This window comes from Balaenoptera physalus, assembly GCF_965194825.1.
Source record: "Balaenoptera physalus genome assembly, chromosome: 3".
Taxonomy (NCBI): domain Eukaryota; kingdom Metazoa; phylum Chordata; class Mammalia; order Artiodactyla; family Balaenopteridae; genus Balaenoptera; species Balaenoptera physalus.
The window spans coordinates 151,458,146-151,473,326 of NC_138890.1; the positions used below are offsets into that span (position 1 = coordinate 151,458,146).

The 15,181-nt window shown below is 37.7% G+C and overlaps 1 protein-coding gene across 2 annotated transcripts in view; it reads right to left on the reverse strand.

Annotated features, from left to right (window-relative positions):
- The window catches only part of CDH6 (cadherin 6), a 130,953-nt gene that overhangs the window by 19,195 nt on the left and 96,577 nt on the right, over positions 1-15,181 (reverse strand). For both annotated transcript variants that reach the window (XM_082453742.1, XM_082453743.1), the window contains exons 3-7: positions 12,335-12,629; positions 9,232-9,351; positions 6,750-6,917; positions 3,149-3,336; positions 894-1,147 (exon numbers count right to left, since the gene is read on the reverse strand). In XM_082453742.1, the coding sequence (XP_082309868.1) occupies positions 894-1,147; positions 3,149-3,336; positions 6,750-6,917; positions 9,232-9,351; positions 12,335-12,629 (1,025 nt within the window). The remainder of the gene's footprint in view (positions 1-893; positions 1,148-3,148; positions 3,337-6,749; positions 6,918-9,231; positions 9,352-12,334; positions 12,630-15,181) is intronic.

The following is a 15,181-nucleotide window of genomic DNA, read 5'->3' on the forward strand; positions in this document are numbered from 1 at the left end:
TCTCTGTCATATCTCTAGTGCCTAGAACATGCCTGGCACATGGCAAGTGCCCTGATCAGAATAGATCTGTAGACTCACTGGTACAGCTTCTCAGTCTGCTTACTTTCTTTATGAGGAATAATTTACACAATAATATTCTGGTTTAGCACTTTTCTCATCTAGTCAACTAAGCTACTGGTAAAGGCTCAAAGTTGTTGACTCCAGTGCTTTCATGATAAGATTCTAGAATACTTTAAGCAGCGGTGGTCTCAAAGGGCAATGAGGCTTTCTTACAACATGATTTACAACGAAGGTGTAAGGAAAGTACAGGGAAAATAGAGCTTGCTTACATAGTATATATTTGGATTCAGCTCTTTAATTTAATTTCCCCAGGATTTCACAGACGTATATCATGAAACAGTGCTTGTTTTTATCCATGTCTGCAACAGAAAAAAATTATGCATCCAAATGGAGCATAATTCTGCCTGTAAGTGTTACATGGTGGGTTCTTCCACGCTTGAAAAACTGACTTTCAAGCACAGCGCCTTGTTTGTTAAAAATGCTTTCTCCGTTCCACACAAATCTCTGACAAATCTAAGACCTAAAAAAAAAAAACAAATCCCAGACCATTCAGCTGCATTACCTTGTACCACTTCCATGTAAGCAGTAACCTCCTTATAGCTCATTTTATGTTTTTTCACCCCAGATTTTGAGTTTTTTAGGTTTACATCGTTGCTAAAATAATATTTTACGTTGAGCAAGAAGAGTAGAGTTAGTAAAGGTACTTTAAAGTAGTTTTTCAGGAAGACAAAACTAATTGGAAAAACGGGATTCCTCTTTTCCAACTTACAAGTGAATATTTGAATATAAATCAACAAACTTATGGAAGAGACATGTCACAGAAGTGTGCTTACTTGACAGGATTCCGGGCAGCATCTGGATCTTGGGCTGTGACTGAGCCTACTGTCGTATTTATCTGAGCATCTTCTCTTATTTGTAGGATGTAGGCCAGTTTGCTGAAGACAGGGGGCTCGTCTACATCTTCCACCATAATTTTAACTGTGGCTGAATCTTTGAATGGACCCAGGTAGAGAAAGCGGGGTTCAATGTGAGGGTTGGAGGCTTCCACTTTGAGGGTGTACACTTTCTTCTTTTCAAAGTCCAAGAGCTTGCGGGGGGTGTGGGGAGGAAGAAGTGACATATTTAAAGCAGCCAAGACACAGAAAGCCAAGGCATGAGCCATTTTTAGTGCAAATCACGGATAAATGAAAGTGATCATATTGCTTTGAGACATCACTACACAGCGTGATATTGGGTAAAGACATTGGAGTTCAGATACCACACAATCCTGATGGAAGTGTGGGCTGAAATCACGCACCAGGGATGCAAGTTATGATGGGCAGGAGAGGGAACCTAGAAGCAGGAGGGAACCTAGGACAGGCCCCCTTTAAAAAAAATCCTTATATTTGACTACAGGGAGCCTCGCCAGGGGCAGGTTGGCAAATATGTAGTAGATCCTTCTGTGTCAGATGTTGTCACATTTGGCTTTAATTGAACAGCTAATAAGTGCTTAAAATTTGCCAAGGGACTTCCCTGGCAGTCCAGTGGTTAAGACTGTGCTTCCACAGGGGGTGTGGGTTCGATCCCTGGTCGGGGAACTAAGATCCCACATGCTGCGTGGTACGGCCAAAAATTTTTTTTTTTAATTAAAAAAAATTGCCAATATCTGAGCCCCACCCTGGACCACTAAACCAAAATGTCTGGGGTGGGGATGGCAATCTATACTTTTAAACACCTCCCCTGGTGATTCTACTGAGCAGCCAGGATGGAGAACCACTGGTTTGCAGCATGATTCCTTGTTCTTCATTCAGATAAAATAGATTAAAAATGGGGTTTTTTTGGCATGAGTTGATAAAATAGTCCAAGTGATATCCTGATAAGGGCATCCGGCTAATTACTTGCCAAAGAAAGTAATGATCATTGTTGTCAGAGGTCTTTAGGAGAAGTATCTCTGCTTCTGGAGACATAGTGAACCCAAATGCTTGTTGTTGACTTTTAGTTTTAGATGATAATATGACAAGGCTCACGAGAAACACAATTAATCAAGACGTTAGTGAATGTGATTTAGTCGGCTAGGCAAAATTTCAGTTTGAATCTGATAAGGCACCAAGAAAATTAAAAAGGTTAATGCACACTAATGGGCTTCCTAATTATGTTATAGTATAAAACATTGATCTGAATGTCACTTAAACATGTTTTATTGTGTTTCCAGATATTAAGACATGTAATCCAAAGCTTAAGAGGAAAATTTTTCTTCTTATTTACATCTACTTACGCTTATATTTACCAGCAAATACAACAATATGCGACAGGAGAGAGAAAATATTACACCATACATGATAAAAGTGAAATCTTTAAAAAAAGTAACCAAAACTAATATTATTTTTAGCTTTGAAGCACACAGTTTATTGGTTTTTAATTTTTGCCATATTTTAGTATACTGCTCCGTGGTACCAAATAATTCTGGGGGTTAAATAGTGAATAAGTACATAGGGGAAAATAGGAATTTAGAAAATAAAAACTTTATTATTGTGTTCCAAAAAGTAGCTAAAGAGCTTGCAGGAAATTTTGTTACTTTATTTTTGTGGTCTTTATATATCCTCTCTAATTCAAACCATCTTTATCACTGCTTGTATTATTCTCTTCCTTCAAAGCATGTAACGGAGTTTGTAGTTATACGTGTTTCTTTGTTTATTTGCTTTCTTGTCCATGAGAGCAGTTCCCTGAGAGGAGAGACCAACCTGTTGAATGTACTATTGCACCTCCAGCATCTAGAACAGTGTCTGGAACTGTTTTTAAATTTATTCTTCACTTACATTATTTATTTCATGTATTTTTTGTATATCATTTGTTTATATTGTTTATTTACTTAGGAAGTTTTTAATAAAAATTTACTGAAAGTATGGAATTAATGAATGTATAAGATTATTGAGGACCCCTGAAAGCCAACCAAAGAACTCTCAATGTAATTAGACTAGGTTTTAAAAAGAAAATTAATAAGACAAGACTTGAGAGGAACGTTCATGTGAGATGTAATTGCCCCCAGTTACTTGGGGATCAGAGAAAAGCAAATGCCTTCATTTGTGTGGTATTTTTAAAAATGCATTACCTTTTTGACAGTTATAATCCCTTCCTGGGTTTCCTGATCGGTGATGACATCAAACATGTCCAGCCCCTCTCCCTCTGTAATGCTGTACTCAATGTCAGCATTTTCTCCCAGGTCTGCATCGCTGGCTTTGATCCTGCCAATTGGTGTACCCGGCGGAGATGATTCAGGGGTTTTAAATTGGTATGTACCTATTAATCACCAGACAGAAATAAGTCAAACACAGACTAATTACATTCCATCATACTAAAAACAAAACCCATTTTCTAGCAGTTCGTTCAGACATTACCATGGATGCAGGCAGATTTGTGCTTTCCTTAAAATAATTAATGGTGCCCTAGGCTCCTTAATGTTTTTACTTTCATGATTGTTAAAAATATTTCTTCTATTTCATGACCTGTCTCGTGGCAAAGGGAAAACACTTTTCTTGTCCTGTAAGTAGGCTTCCAAGTTTATGGTGTGATTGCGAGAAAGTCTGAACTGTGAAAGGAGGGCGCGGAAGGTTGCGAAGACCCCTGTTAGTGTAATCTAGCAGAAAGAATAAAAAAGAATTTAACCTGAACTGTGACTTTAAGCCAATTACTAGGTGTTCTTTAAAAGAGCTCTTTTTGTCATTGCTAATAATAACTGAAGGTGAAAACAAATTACAGCACTTCGAGAATGTATCCAAGTAGAGATTCCTTCACTCCTACATGAAGCTGGTCTAGTTGCAGTTAGGGATATAGATAAATACATTGAGAAAAAAGCTCTTAATTTTTTCTAATTTTGACTAATTTCTTCCTTTAAATGTTACTAGTGTTTTTTCTATGCATAGATTTCTCCCATTCTTGTATTTATATTACTAATTAAAAAACTAGACATACACTTTTCTCATGTTGGAAAATTCCTTGAAGGAGAGTACATGTGAGTTTCAATTAGATCTGTCAGGCCAGCATGTGCTTAGGAACAGACAAATGGTAAAAACAAAACTTATTCTATTCTCACCCATTACATTTTGCCAACTATTTACACAAATTGCTTTGGAAAAAAAATTTAGACTATGACACTACTAAAATATAGTCCTTCAACAATATTTAATCCACTAAGTATTGAGCTCATCCTTGGTAAAATGATAAAACATGCCAAGTGTTTTCTCTAGTGTATTCCACTTCCCTTTTGGGTGCCTCCAGCCCCTTTCTATATTCTCCCGTCCCTTGCGTCGGGACATTACGCAGTAATGATCACAGTCTATTTATTCAAGGAGAGAGCACAGAGGGGGAAGGTCCCGTGGTATGGGTAATCCTTCTGCTATCCTTCCTCAAGACATCCCCATGTGGAAAAGGAGGTTTCTGGGAAAAGTGCTGGTGATCCTGATATTTTCATTTCAGGCCTCTGTGCGGGATGTTTTAGGGTTCATAAAACCTTTCTTCTCCCCGTTAAATCAGAAATTAGTTAGCTATTCTGTTTTTGCATTTAACTAACTGTGCTTAAAATACTTGAAAAAAGTTAACAAGATAAAACTATTTCCTGTTGATCTGTGTGTATCTCCATTATAAAAGAAGCCCTTTGATGATGGCCATTCTGACCGGTGTGAGATGGTATCTCATTGTAGTTTTGATTTGCATTTCTCTAATGATTAATGATGTTGAGCATTCTTTCATGTGTTTGTTGGCAGTCTGTGTATCTTCTTTGGAGAAATGTCTATTTAGGTCTTCTGCCCATTTTTGGATTGGGTTGTTTGTTTTTTTGTTATTGAGCTGCATGAGCTGCTTGTAAATCTTGGAGATTAATCCTTTGTCAGTTGCTTCATTTGCAAATATTTTCTCCCATTCTGAGGGTTGTCTTTTGGTCTTGTTTATGGTTTCCTTTGCTGTGCAAAGGATTTTAAGTTTCATTAGGTCCCATTTGTTTATTTTTGTTATTTCCATTTCTCTAGGAGCTGGGTCAGAAAGGATCTTGCTGTGATTTATGTCATAGAGTGTTCTGCCTATGTTTGGAGAGGGTGTGGAGAAAAGGGAACACTCTTGCACTGTTGGTGGGAATGCAAATTGATACAGCCACTATGGAGAACAGTAGGGAGGTTCCTTAAAAAACTAAAAATAGAATTACCATACGACCCAGCAATCCCACTACTGGGCATATACCCTGAGAAAACCATAATTCAAAAAGAATCATGTACCACAATGTTCATTGCAGCTCTATTTACAATAGCCAGGACATGGAAGCAACCTAAATGTCCATTGACAGATGAATGGATAAAGAAGATGTGGCACATATATACAATGGAATATTACTCAGCCATAAAAAGAAACGAAATGGAGTTATTTGTAGTGAGGTGGATGGAGTTAGAGTCTGTCACACAGAGTGAAGTAAGTCAGAAAGAGAAAAACAAATACAGTATGCTAACACATATATATGGAATCTAAGGAAAAAAAAAAAAGGTCATGAAGAACTTAGTGGCAAGACGGGAATAAAGACATAGACCTACTAGAGAATGGACTTGAGGATGTGGGGAGGGGGAAGGGTAAGATGTGACAAAGAGAGAGAGTGTCATGGACATATATACACTACCAAATGTAAAATAGATAGCTAGAGGGAAGCAGCCGCAAAGCACAGGGAGATCAGCTCTGTGCTGTGTGACCACCTAGAGAGGTGGGAAAGGGAGGGCGGGAGGGAGGGAGATGCAAGAGGGAAGACATATGGGAACATATGTATATGTATAACTGATTCACTTTGTTATAAAGCAGAAACTAACACACCATTGTAAAGCAATTATACTCCAATAAAGATGTTAAAAAAAAAAAAAAAAAAGAAGCCCTTATTAGCTGACCAGCTTTACAAAAGGGCCACGCTTGAGTAAGTGGGTTTTCTACTTAATGATGGCAGCTATTTTCTCCTGGAAGACAGGATTCAGGTAGTTTTCTTAGGAAATCATAGTCAGAAAGGAATTTTGATCCTGGAAGAAAAATGACATTAAAACCAGTACCTACTTGAGGTCTCTAAGTGAAAGGGTCAAGTGTACTGCTTGAGACAGAGTGGGCAATTATGAATGTTGGTTTCTCCTTTATCTTCCTTCTTACCTAATCCTGAGCATTAAAGATTTTAGAGATGACTTTTGGTATCTCAATTAACCATAATGTAGAAAACTATTTATGATTACAAATGGATTAAGTACATAGTTATTTCCACAGTTGTATTTTTAGAAACAGTAAAATGATAAATCCTCCCCTTGCAAAGCCTCGTGAGGACTTAAGGGAGATTACATGCCTGATTAAATTCACAAAATATAAAGTCAAATTTCTCCTAACAAATAGCAGCATGCTTGTATACATATGTTCTGCACAAGCATATTTATGCCTGTGGTAGTCTTATTAATAAGGAAAAATAAAACAATGTTGTTGCTTTTATAATAACAGCCATATCAGACTATCGCTCAGCTAATTACCAATAAATGTTCACATCTACTGAGCATCAGTGTTGTCAACTCATTTTAATAAATGTGCCAGTTCTTACTAAGTTCACTAACTTTGGCAATGAATAATAATAATGGGAAATGAATATCATTCTTAAAGTTACAGTTTTACAAAAGTGCACTGAAGACACTCATTCAATCAAATGTTCCTACTCTGGGGAAACCGGGGAGGGTTGTCATTGACATCCGTCAGCGTGATGTTCACTGTGGTGGTCCCAGACAGTCCCCCCATCTGGCCACCCATATCCTTGGCTTGAATCACCACTTGGTACTGCTCCCTGTTTTCACGATCCATGTTGAGCAAGGCTGTCTTGATGATACCTATGGACATGAAGTTCAGAAATGGAAAGGGATATATTAAAAATACTTTACAAACTCATTTATTTATGCAAACAAACATAGATTGTCACCCACAATATGCATAACACTATGCAGATGTCATGGGTGACCATAAAGATGATTGATTATAGGTAGCCTTTGTACTGAAGGAAATTAAACCCACATAGGGGAGGTAGATACATAGATACATTAAAAAAAAAAATACACTTATAATGCAAGGAGAATGAAAACAAGTACAAGTCACATCCTGCAATAGTGCAGACTGTAAGTGGTATAAATATTAAGTGTTATAAGATGACACAGCAAAATATAACTTGGCGTGTGGCACAATGCTATACTACTGTAGCTGCTTGATAAAGGACACTAGGTGTATTATGAGGAAATTAATAAAAAGTCATATATACTTGAACTGACTCCTGAGTTTCACATTACCGAATTAACTAATTCCTCATCAAATATACCCACCATAATGAATGTTCTGAGGATCTTCTACACCATAAAACTGTGGTCTTATAAAAACATAGCATCAGTTCTCTCATAATGATCATCTTGTATGATCCTAGAGAATTTTTTCCCTAAAGCTGACGTGAACTTTAGTTCAACAGGTCCCAGCAGTGACCAACATTCTTCAGTTAGGTAAAATTTATCTCTGTTGTTAGGTAGTTATAAAATAATTAGTTTAAAGAACTTCTAAAAGTTTGTCTAATTTCTATGTAAGGCTTATGCTTAAATTATCAGCACTCTTTCAAAAATCACTGGAGAAGCCTTTATAACCTTCTCAGGTGGCACATTCCAGTGCTTAATGACTAGTGAAGCTGAAAATATCTTTTTGTATTTTTAATAATACCTCAGACAACAGCTAGGAATGAATACCTCAATTTCATTCCTGCAGTGCTGGCTTCAGTGAAAGTGAAGCTGCTTTCTGTTCTCCAAATAATAGTACTTCTCTATTTAAACACAGGAGGTCACCTTAGCCTTTTGTCCTTTAAGTTGAGTAATTCTAATTTTTCATCCTCATTGTTTTTAAACTCAACATTTTCTTTTTCCTTGGGATTCTTTCTAAGTTCATTGCACCTCTTACATCGATTTCCAGCTGGATGTAGTAACCTAGAAAGGTTTTGATTTCTACTAACAATAATGGATGCTTAAAAATCGTATAAAAGGAACTCTACTCCTATTATGATAGCAAGAATATGTGTAGAATTTACTATACAATACAAGTGATATTTATTAAAAAACCGTTCATCATAAGATAGTAGGCTACTTTGTGGAGATAGTGCAGAAAAATGAGATGTTGAAAAAGGATTCCATTAAGGCAATCCATTTTGTTTTTTAGGGCACTATCAGTTAGGATAAGCTAGACAACGTGACAACAAAAGTAAAATTTCAGTGGTTTAACAGAACTGAAGTGCTCTGTGCAGGCCAGTAAGAAGCTGTGCTCATGAAAACCCTTAGACATTCAGGGTGGAGACCCACTCGATACTGGTTTCCATCCATGATCGCTGTGGCAAGAGGAAGGGAACATGCTGGATTGTGCACCAGGTCTAAAAGTTTTGCTTGGAAATGACTCGTATCACTGCCACATTTTAATTTTTTTTTTTTTTTTTTTTTTGGCTGTGTTGGGTCTTCGTTTCTGTGCGAGGGCTCCCTCTAGTTGCGGCAAGCGGGGGCCACCCCTCATCGCGGTGCGCGGGCCTCTCACTATCGCGGCCCCTCCTGCTGCGGAGCACAGGCTCCAGACGCGCAGGCTCAGTAGTTGTGGCGCACGGGCCCAGCCGCTCCGCGGCATGTGGGATCCCCCCAGACCAGGGCCCGAACCCGCGTCCCCCGCACTAGCAGGCAGACCCTCAACCACTGCACCACCAGGGAAGCCCCCTGCCACATTTTATTGGCCCAAATAAATCACATGGCTACATCTAGCTTCCCAGCAGGGTAAAGAGATGCAATCCTACTAAATAACTAGAAAAAGAAGAATCAGAATATGTGTAAACAGCCCTACTGGCTATCAGAAGGGGTTGGCCTTTTAGCTTCATCTCAAACTGGAAAAGAGAATAAAACAGTGTGTAATTTTTCTGAATCTCCTCTGAATAAACATGGTGGATGAAAGATCCATTGTCAGATTTCTTGATTAAAATGATCTGGATGTCATATTTACAAATGTATCACTGGTGTTTGGGAGATGAATCTAAGAAAATTCAATCACACTGATTGTTTTTATTAAAAAATATGCTAGCTCAGTTGAGCATGTCAATTAAAATCACAGATTGTAAAAAGAAGATCCAAAAGGAATTCTAACCTGTTTCTGATTCAACTGAAAAGTAGGGCTGCCCCTGTAGGATGCTATAGACAATTTTGGCACTGTTTCCGTACGTTGGATCATCAGCATCAGTTGCACTGACTTGGGCAACAAATGTGCCTGTAATGACAGAAACATGGATTGAAAATAAATGAAGGGTTAATGACGGATCCTTGATACCCACACATAAGGAAAAAGCACAATCTTACTTCTATACAAAACTATCATGGCAAGGGAGTGAAGAACTACAGTGGGATGCTAGGCTAAAAAGCCTTGGATTTCTCACTCTGAAGGAATGTGATTAACATTAATAAATATCGTAAGGATTAAATTAAAGGGAAGCACGGGAATGATCATGACTTTGGGTGTAACTGATTCCAACCCATCTCCAAGGGTGAGATTTTGCTACGGCAATTCTTTCAAGTTATCTAGGCCTAAATCTACTGGCATCTTGCACTATTTTTTCCACAAGGATTAGTGTAGGTATTATTTAATCAGGGGGCCATTTGCAATTTTGCTGGAAATTTGCTGTGTCATAGGTGCTTTTACTCCTGGACTATAATGTGCTGATGTGGAGCCTGCAAATGCAGTCGCTATTTTGTGATCTTAGCAATGCCAGCCTGAGGACAAAGCTGAATAGGACAGAAAATTACAGAGAAATATCTAGAGCTCAAATCAAACTATGTTCAAAGTCCACTTTACTTTTGGACTTAAGTAATGTGACCAATAAATACTTCCATTGTTTAAAGTAATTTGAATTGTGTTTTCTGTTACTTACAAATAAAAGCATCCTAAGTGATAAATCTATCTGATATTCTCAGAGGTTGAAAGACCTTGAACCTTATGAGAAGTAGTTTTGGATTAAATAAAGAATTACTTGGAATAGCAGAGGATACACATCCAGAATTTATAATCGCAAAAGATGATTATAATTAAATGTACAAAGAAGGCTATGTTGTTTTAGATTGGCATTCTTATTTTAGAGACCACAGTTAATAATAACTTTCAAAGTATCCCTAACCCCCAAGAAATTCCATGCAAATTTTTATGTGTATGCCTACATGTATATTACAATGAGGAGAAGTTCCATGGACTTTATCTGATTCTCAAAGGGGTCTGTGACTTCCAAAAAGGGTAAGACCCTCTGATTAAGATCATTTTATGGCTGACTTTTGGTATTCATATTAGACAAAGAGTAAGCATACTGCTAGAATTCTCCTGTCCATGAACAGGGCAGGGAAGTCACATTTAGGGAATATTAGAATTTTTACATTGCTTTTGTAATATCTAACCAGTTCCATTTATTGAACAAATATACTGTACTGTGTTAGGGTTGGAAGCTCTGGCTGTAGCATGCTGATGCATGAGATAGAGCACCCGTCCTTGTAATGTGACAAGGTATGTAGGGAAAATGAGAGCATATGATTTTAAAGCGAGGAGTAGTAGAAGTCAACAAACACCTATGTTCTTATTTGACATCAATACAAAATTTGATTGCTTTTAGAATATGGTTATCTGAATATTTTGAGTGCCTATTAGTTGCCAGATGTGGTGCTGGAGGCTCTGCACTTGTTTTCTCCTTTCATTCTTATGATAAGGATTAGGAGTTGATGTTTATTATTTCTTTTTTATAGATATGGAACTGGAGGATCAGAGACATCAAGTCATTTATTTACCTAAGGCCACATTGCTGCTTATTAGTAGGGATAGTTTCAAACTTAGGTCTGTTTGACACCAAAGTCCATTTTTACTACCTTGTTATTGTCCCACTACCTTTATGTAATTCCTTTGGGATGCCTTTACTATCACAATAATGACATGTTAATTTATGATAATGATGAATGTCAACATAACTGTGCCTGTGTGCAGATTGGAAAAAGCCCTCTCTTCCTCAAGACGTGTTACTGTCAGCTACCCTCAAATATTTATAAAACATATTTAATTCTATAATGGCTTCAAGAGTATGCTGCCCCTTATATTGTGCAGTTACACTTTGCACATCTGGTTAGAGTTGCCCTGCATGGGGACCAGGCTGTCCTTCATTAATTCTTCCTGCCCTTTACCACGTAGAGGAAAAATATTTTTCCTAACAAATCTTCCTCTTAAAAGAATTCTAATCCTCCTCTTAATTTTGGTGATGGTTTGTGATTTTTCTAACAAAAAGTGACTTCAAGTAATGAGATGAGTAACTTCTTCATGGGAAAAATTGAGATGTTTTATAATCATTTCTGTAGACTATGTATTTTCCACGTCTTAGAATTGTGAACTGAAATGTCTCTGATATCTGACTCTCAGAATTATGGAAATGTTTTTTATTATGCAATTTAGCCCTTTTGAACTTGACATGGAATATAACTTAAAATAACCCTTTACACAATAGTTGAACATTTGTCATTGTCTCCCCTGAAGTGTTTTAATGTGTCTGACAGTGATGTCAGTAGGATTTTTTTCTTAATTTAAATTCTATTTACCTTTTCCCAATCTAAGCAAGTTAAATGCACACGTATTAACTTTAAAATTGGCAGTAGAATTGTGCACAAAATATTAATTTACCATATTAATGTCATGAAAGTCTCAATTTCTACCACTTAGTAAAGAACATATCCTCTAGACATCGTCTGCATATTGTTTATGGATTTTTAAAAAAGTTTTCTTTGAGTCTCTTTCTCAAATATAATTACTCTTTAGTCTGGACTGTAAATTCAGGGCTTTTGTTTTCCATTGGGGAGATCCTTACCTGAAGCCTAATACCACTATGGGCTAAGAGAAATAGAGAGGGCTGCTGCCTTTCAGTCCAAGAAATAAAGTGGGCATTTTGAGTGGGAGAGGAATTAGATGAAATGGTCTCTCCTCCCTCCCCCTCTCACGCTGCCACTTTTCATACCCTAATCACTAGAGGAAATGCTGTTTTCTTAAAAATAATAAGACTAGAGTAATATTAGGAGACACCGATGCACTTACAAAAAGGACATAAATGGACTGTTTGAAACACAATGCTTCTAGAATTTAGCAGCTAAGTTCATTCAATTCAGCAAATTTCACTCATAGGACTTGTTATTCAGTTGATATACTAGAGGAAATGGTTGAATCACATCTCACTCACCGACATCAGACATTTCGGGAACAGTGGCTGTGTAAACCTCCTTGGTGAATATTGGTTCGTTGTCATTGATGTCATGGATCTTGATGATGAATTCAGACTCGGGCTCCACGGGTCTCCCTGTTTTTCTGTTTATGGCCTGAGCTCGAAGGATGTAAACAGGTTTTTCTTCCCTGTCCAGCCTCTTGGTGGCCTGTATATCCCCTGTGTTTTCATTGATAATGAAGAGATCTCCTGCTCCATCTCCTGAAAGGATATATTTAAGTGATCCATCTCCTCTATCCTGGTCTGAATGTAACTAGTGTAGAAAAAAAAATTAAAGAAAGTAAAAGTCAAGCATGTGATCCTAAACTGTTTGTCTTTATGATGCAATGCTATGTTAACTTTCATTCAAGTCTTTCTAAGGGTTGCAGATTTTTTCTTTCACTATTTACCTAAATCCTCAGTAGTAAATGCCATTCGTTAATGAACATGTTTCCTTATGATCACAGAGATTTCCAGAAGTGGAACAGAGCTTGGATAAAATTTAGTAATCCTGATTTTGAAGAATGGAAAACTAAAGGCCAGAGCAATAGTAAGATGCCCAAGGACATATAGGCCTGGCTGGAACGAAACTATTTTCGCTACAGCTTTCAGATCTATTAATACACTCTCCCCCTCACTTTTATGTACACAGATACACTAGACAAGCAACATACTACTGAGAAAAGGATTTTGGTTTTTGAATCAGAGTGTACATTTTGCCTCTACACTTTGCTATCTTGGTGAATTTAGGGAAGCTAGTCAATCTTCTTGATTCTAATATGATGGAGATTATAGTCAATTTTCTAGGAAGATGTGAAATTTATTTAATGAAATTCAACTCAAAGTGTTTGAGAAACATCTTAAGTGCTGCCAGGGACAATGCCTTGAAACCACCCTGACTAGGTAATTTACAAGGTAAATTGGAAAAAGAATATTTAACACACATTTTAGCTTAATATGGGAAAGGACCTTCCAAAAGATTAGATTGAATAGCCTGCCTTATGAAGCAGTGGGTTCTCTGTTCCTGAAGGTCATCAAGCAGAGGCTCTGATAAGATTAACAGCCAGTGAAATGGATCTGGGTAAAGGGTTTCGGTAATGAACATGAAGATACCACTGAAGTGAAGAGGGCGATCCTAACTTGGAAAAGCAGCCCACGGGTTACTTATCCTGAACTTTATATCCACTCTGTTGACTTCCCTATTGTTTCTTTAGTTCCCTTTTCCCCACCTCAGCAAAAGTTTAGGCAGTATCTCATGGGTCTTCCGATAACCTAACCCTATTCACAATTTTTTTCAAAAAGTGCTTTTTACCAACAGAACTGTTTTCAGATCTCAGTTGTAAGTATCAGCTACATACAGACAAGTTAGCTTTAATGGCTAGTAGGACCCCGTGGGGCCCTCCTGGGTACAAAAGCCCCTCTGTGCTTCCTGTTTCTTGTTTGTAGAGAAAGGCTTTAGTCTCCTAGGTCTTTCCTGAGTTCCAAAGAGCAGACTCAAGCAGTTACTAATTAGGTAAGTGAGGGAATGCAGAAACAAAGGAAAAGCAAATAGTTCAGTGACAAAACAGAGTCCTAGTTCCTCCTGAAGAGATATACACAACAATCTGACATATATTTTTGAGTTCTGCAGAAACTAAGCTCCCCCACACAAGGTAGAGGATGGTGATTACATGTTACCACAGCATGCAGACCCCAGATTCAGAAGGTTGATGATTATGATTCCTGAAACATCACCCTGTTACCTCACCACCAACCAGTCAGAAGAAGGTCCATGAGCTGCAATCCTCATGTCAAATGTTGCCTTTAAAAACCCTTTCCTGAAAGCCATTGGGGAGTTTGGGTCTTTTGAGCATGAGCTTCCCATTCTCCTTGCTTGGTGCCTGCAATAAGCACTATACTTTCCTTCATTACAACCTGGTGTCAGTAGATTGGCTTTGCTGTGCAGCAGGTGAGCAGACCCAAGTTCTGTTTGGCAACAATCTCTACCTTATTTCAACTCTGTCTAAGTGGAGTATAGGCTATGTTACAACAGTAATGGCAACAACAGCAGCAGGTAAACCATCTCTGTGTTCCCTTGACTGATACTGCATGGAATGTTCAGAGTAATGTCTACAAACACATTTGAAAATAGAATCTCAGGGGAAAAAGGGACTTAAAAAATATGTAACCCAGCCTTTCTAAAAGTATGTCCTATGGAATATCATTCACACAAAATGCTGAGGAAAAAGGGTTCTATGGCCCAATAATTTTGGGAAATACTTCATATTCTGCCTCTTTCTTAGAGTCACCCAGTGCCCATTAACTTAGGAAAGGCTGTGAGTACCTATAGTCCAAAACTGTACTAAACATCATTTAATCTAGCTTTCCTGAACTTTCTTATGTAATGAATCCTTTTTGGGTGTGATCCGTATTGATATTCTCCAAAACAGTTTTCCAAGAAACTCATTTTGGGAAACATGAGCTAATTGAATCCATCACTGCAAGAGTCAAGAAAACTGAGGCTCCTATATGTAGTGTTTCCCAAATCACACAGCTCATGTGAGAGTCAGATTAAAACTTGAGTGCAAGAAGAGGCTTATAGATTATTCCGTGCAACCTTCTCATTTTGAGAGATACACTGTGTCTAACGCCACACAGCTACCACTAGTTAATAGCAGAGTTTGAGAAAGAGAATATTATTTATACAATTAGTGGCCTTGAAAGCAATTTGACAGAAATCATGCAAGATAAATGCGAACGGGGAGGAAATTGCTTAGAAGTGAGACAAACGCAATAAGAAATGTAAAACAAGAGCACTCCATGATTTGTGTAATGTGATATGCTAAG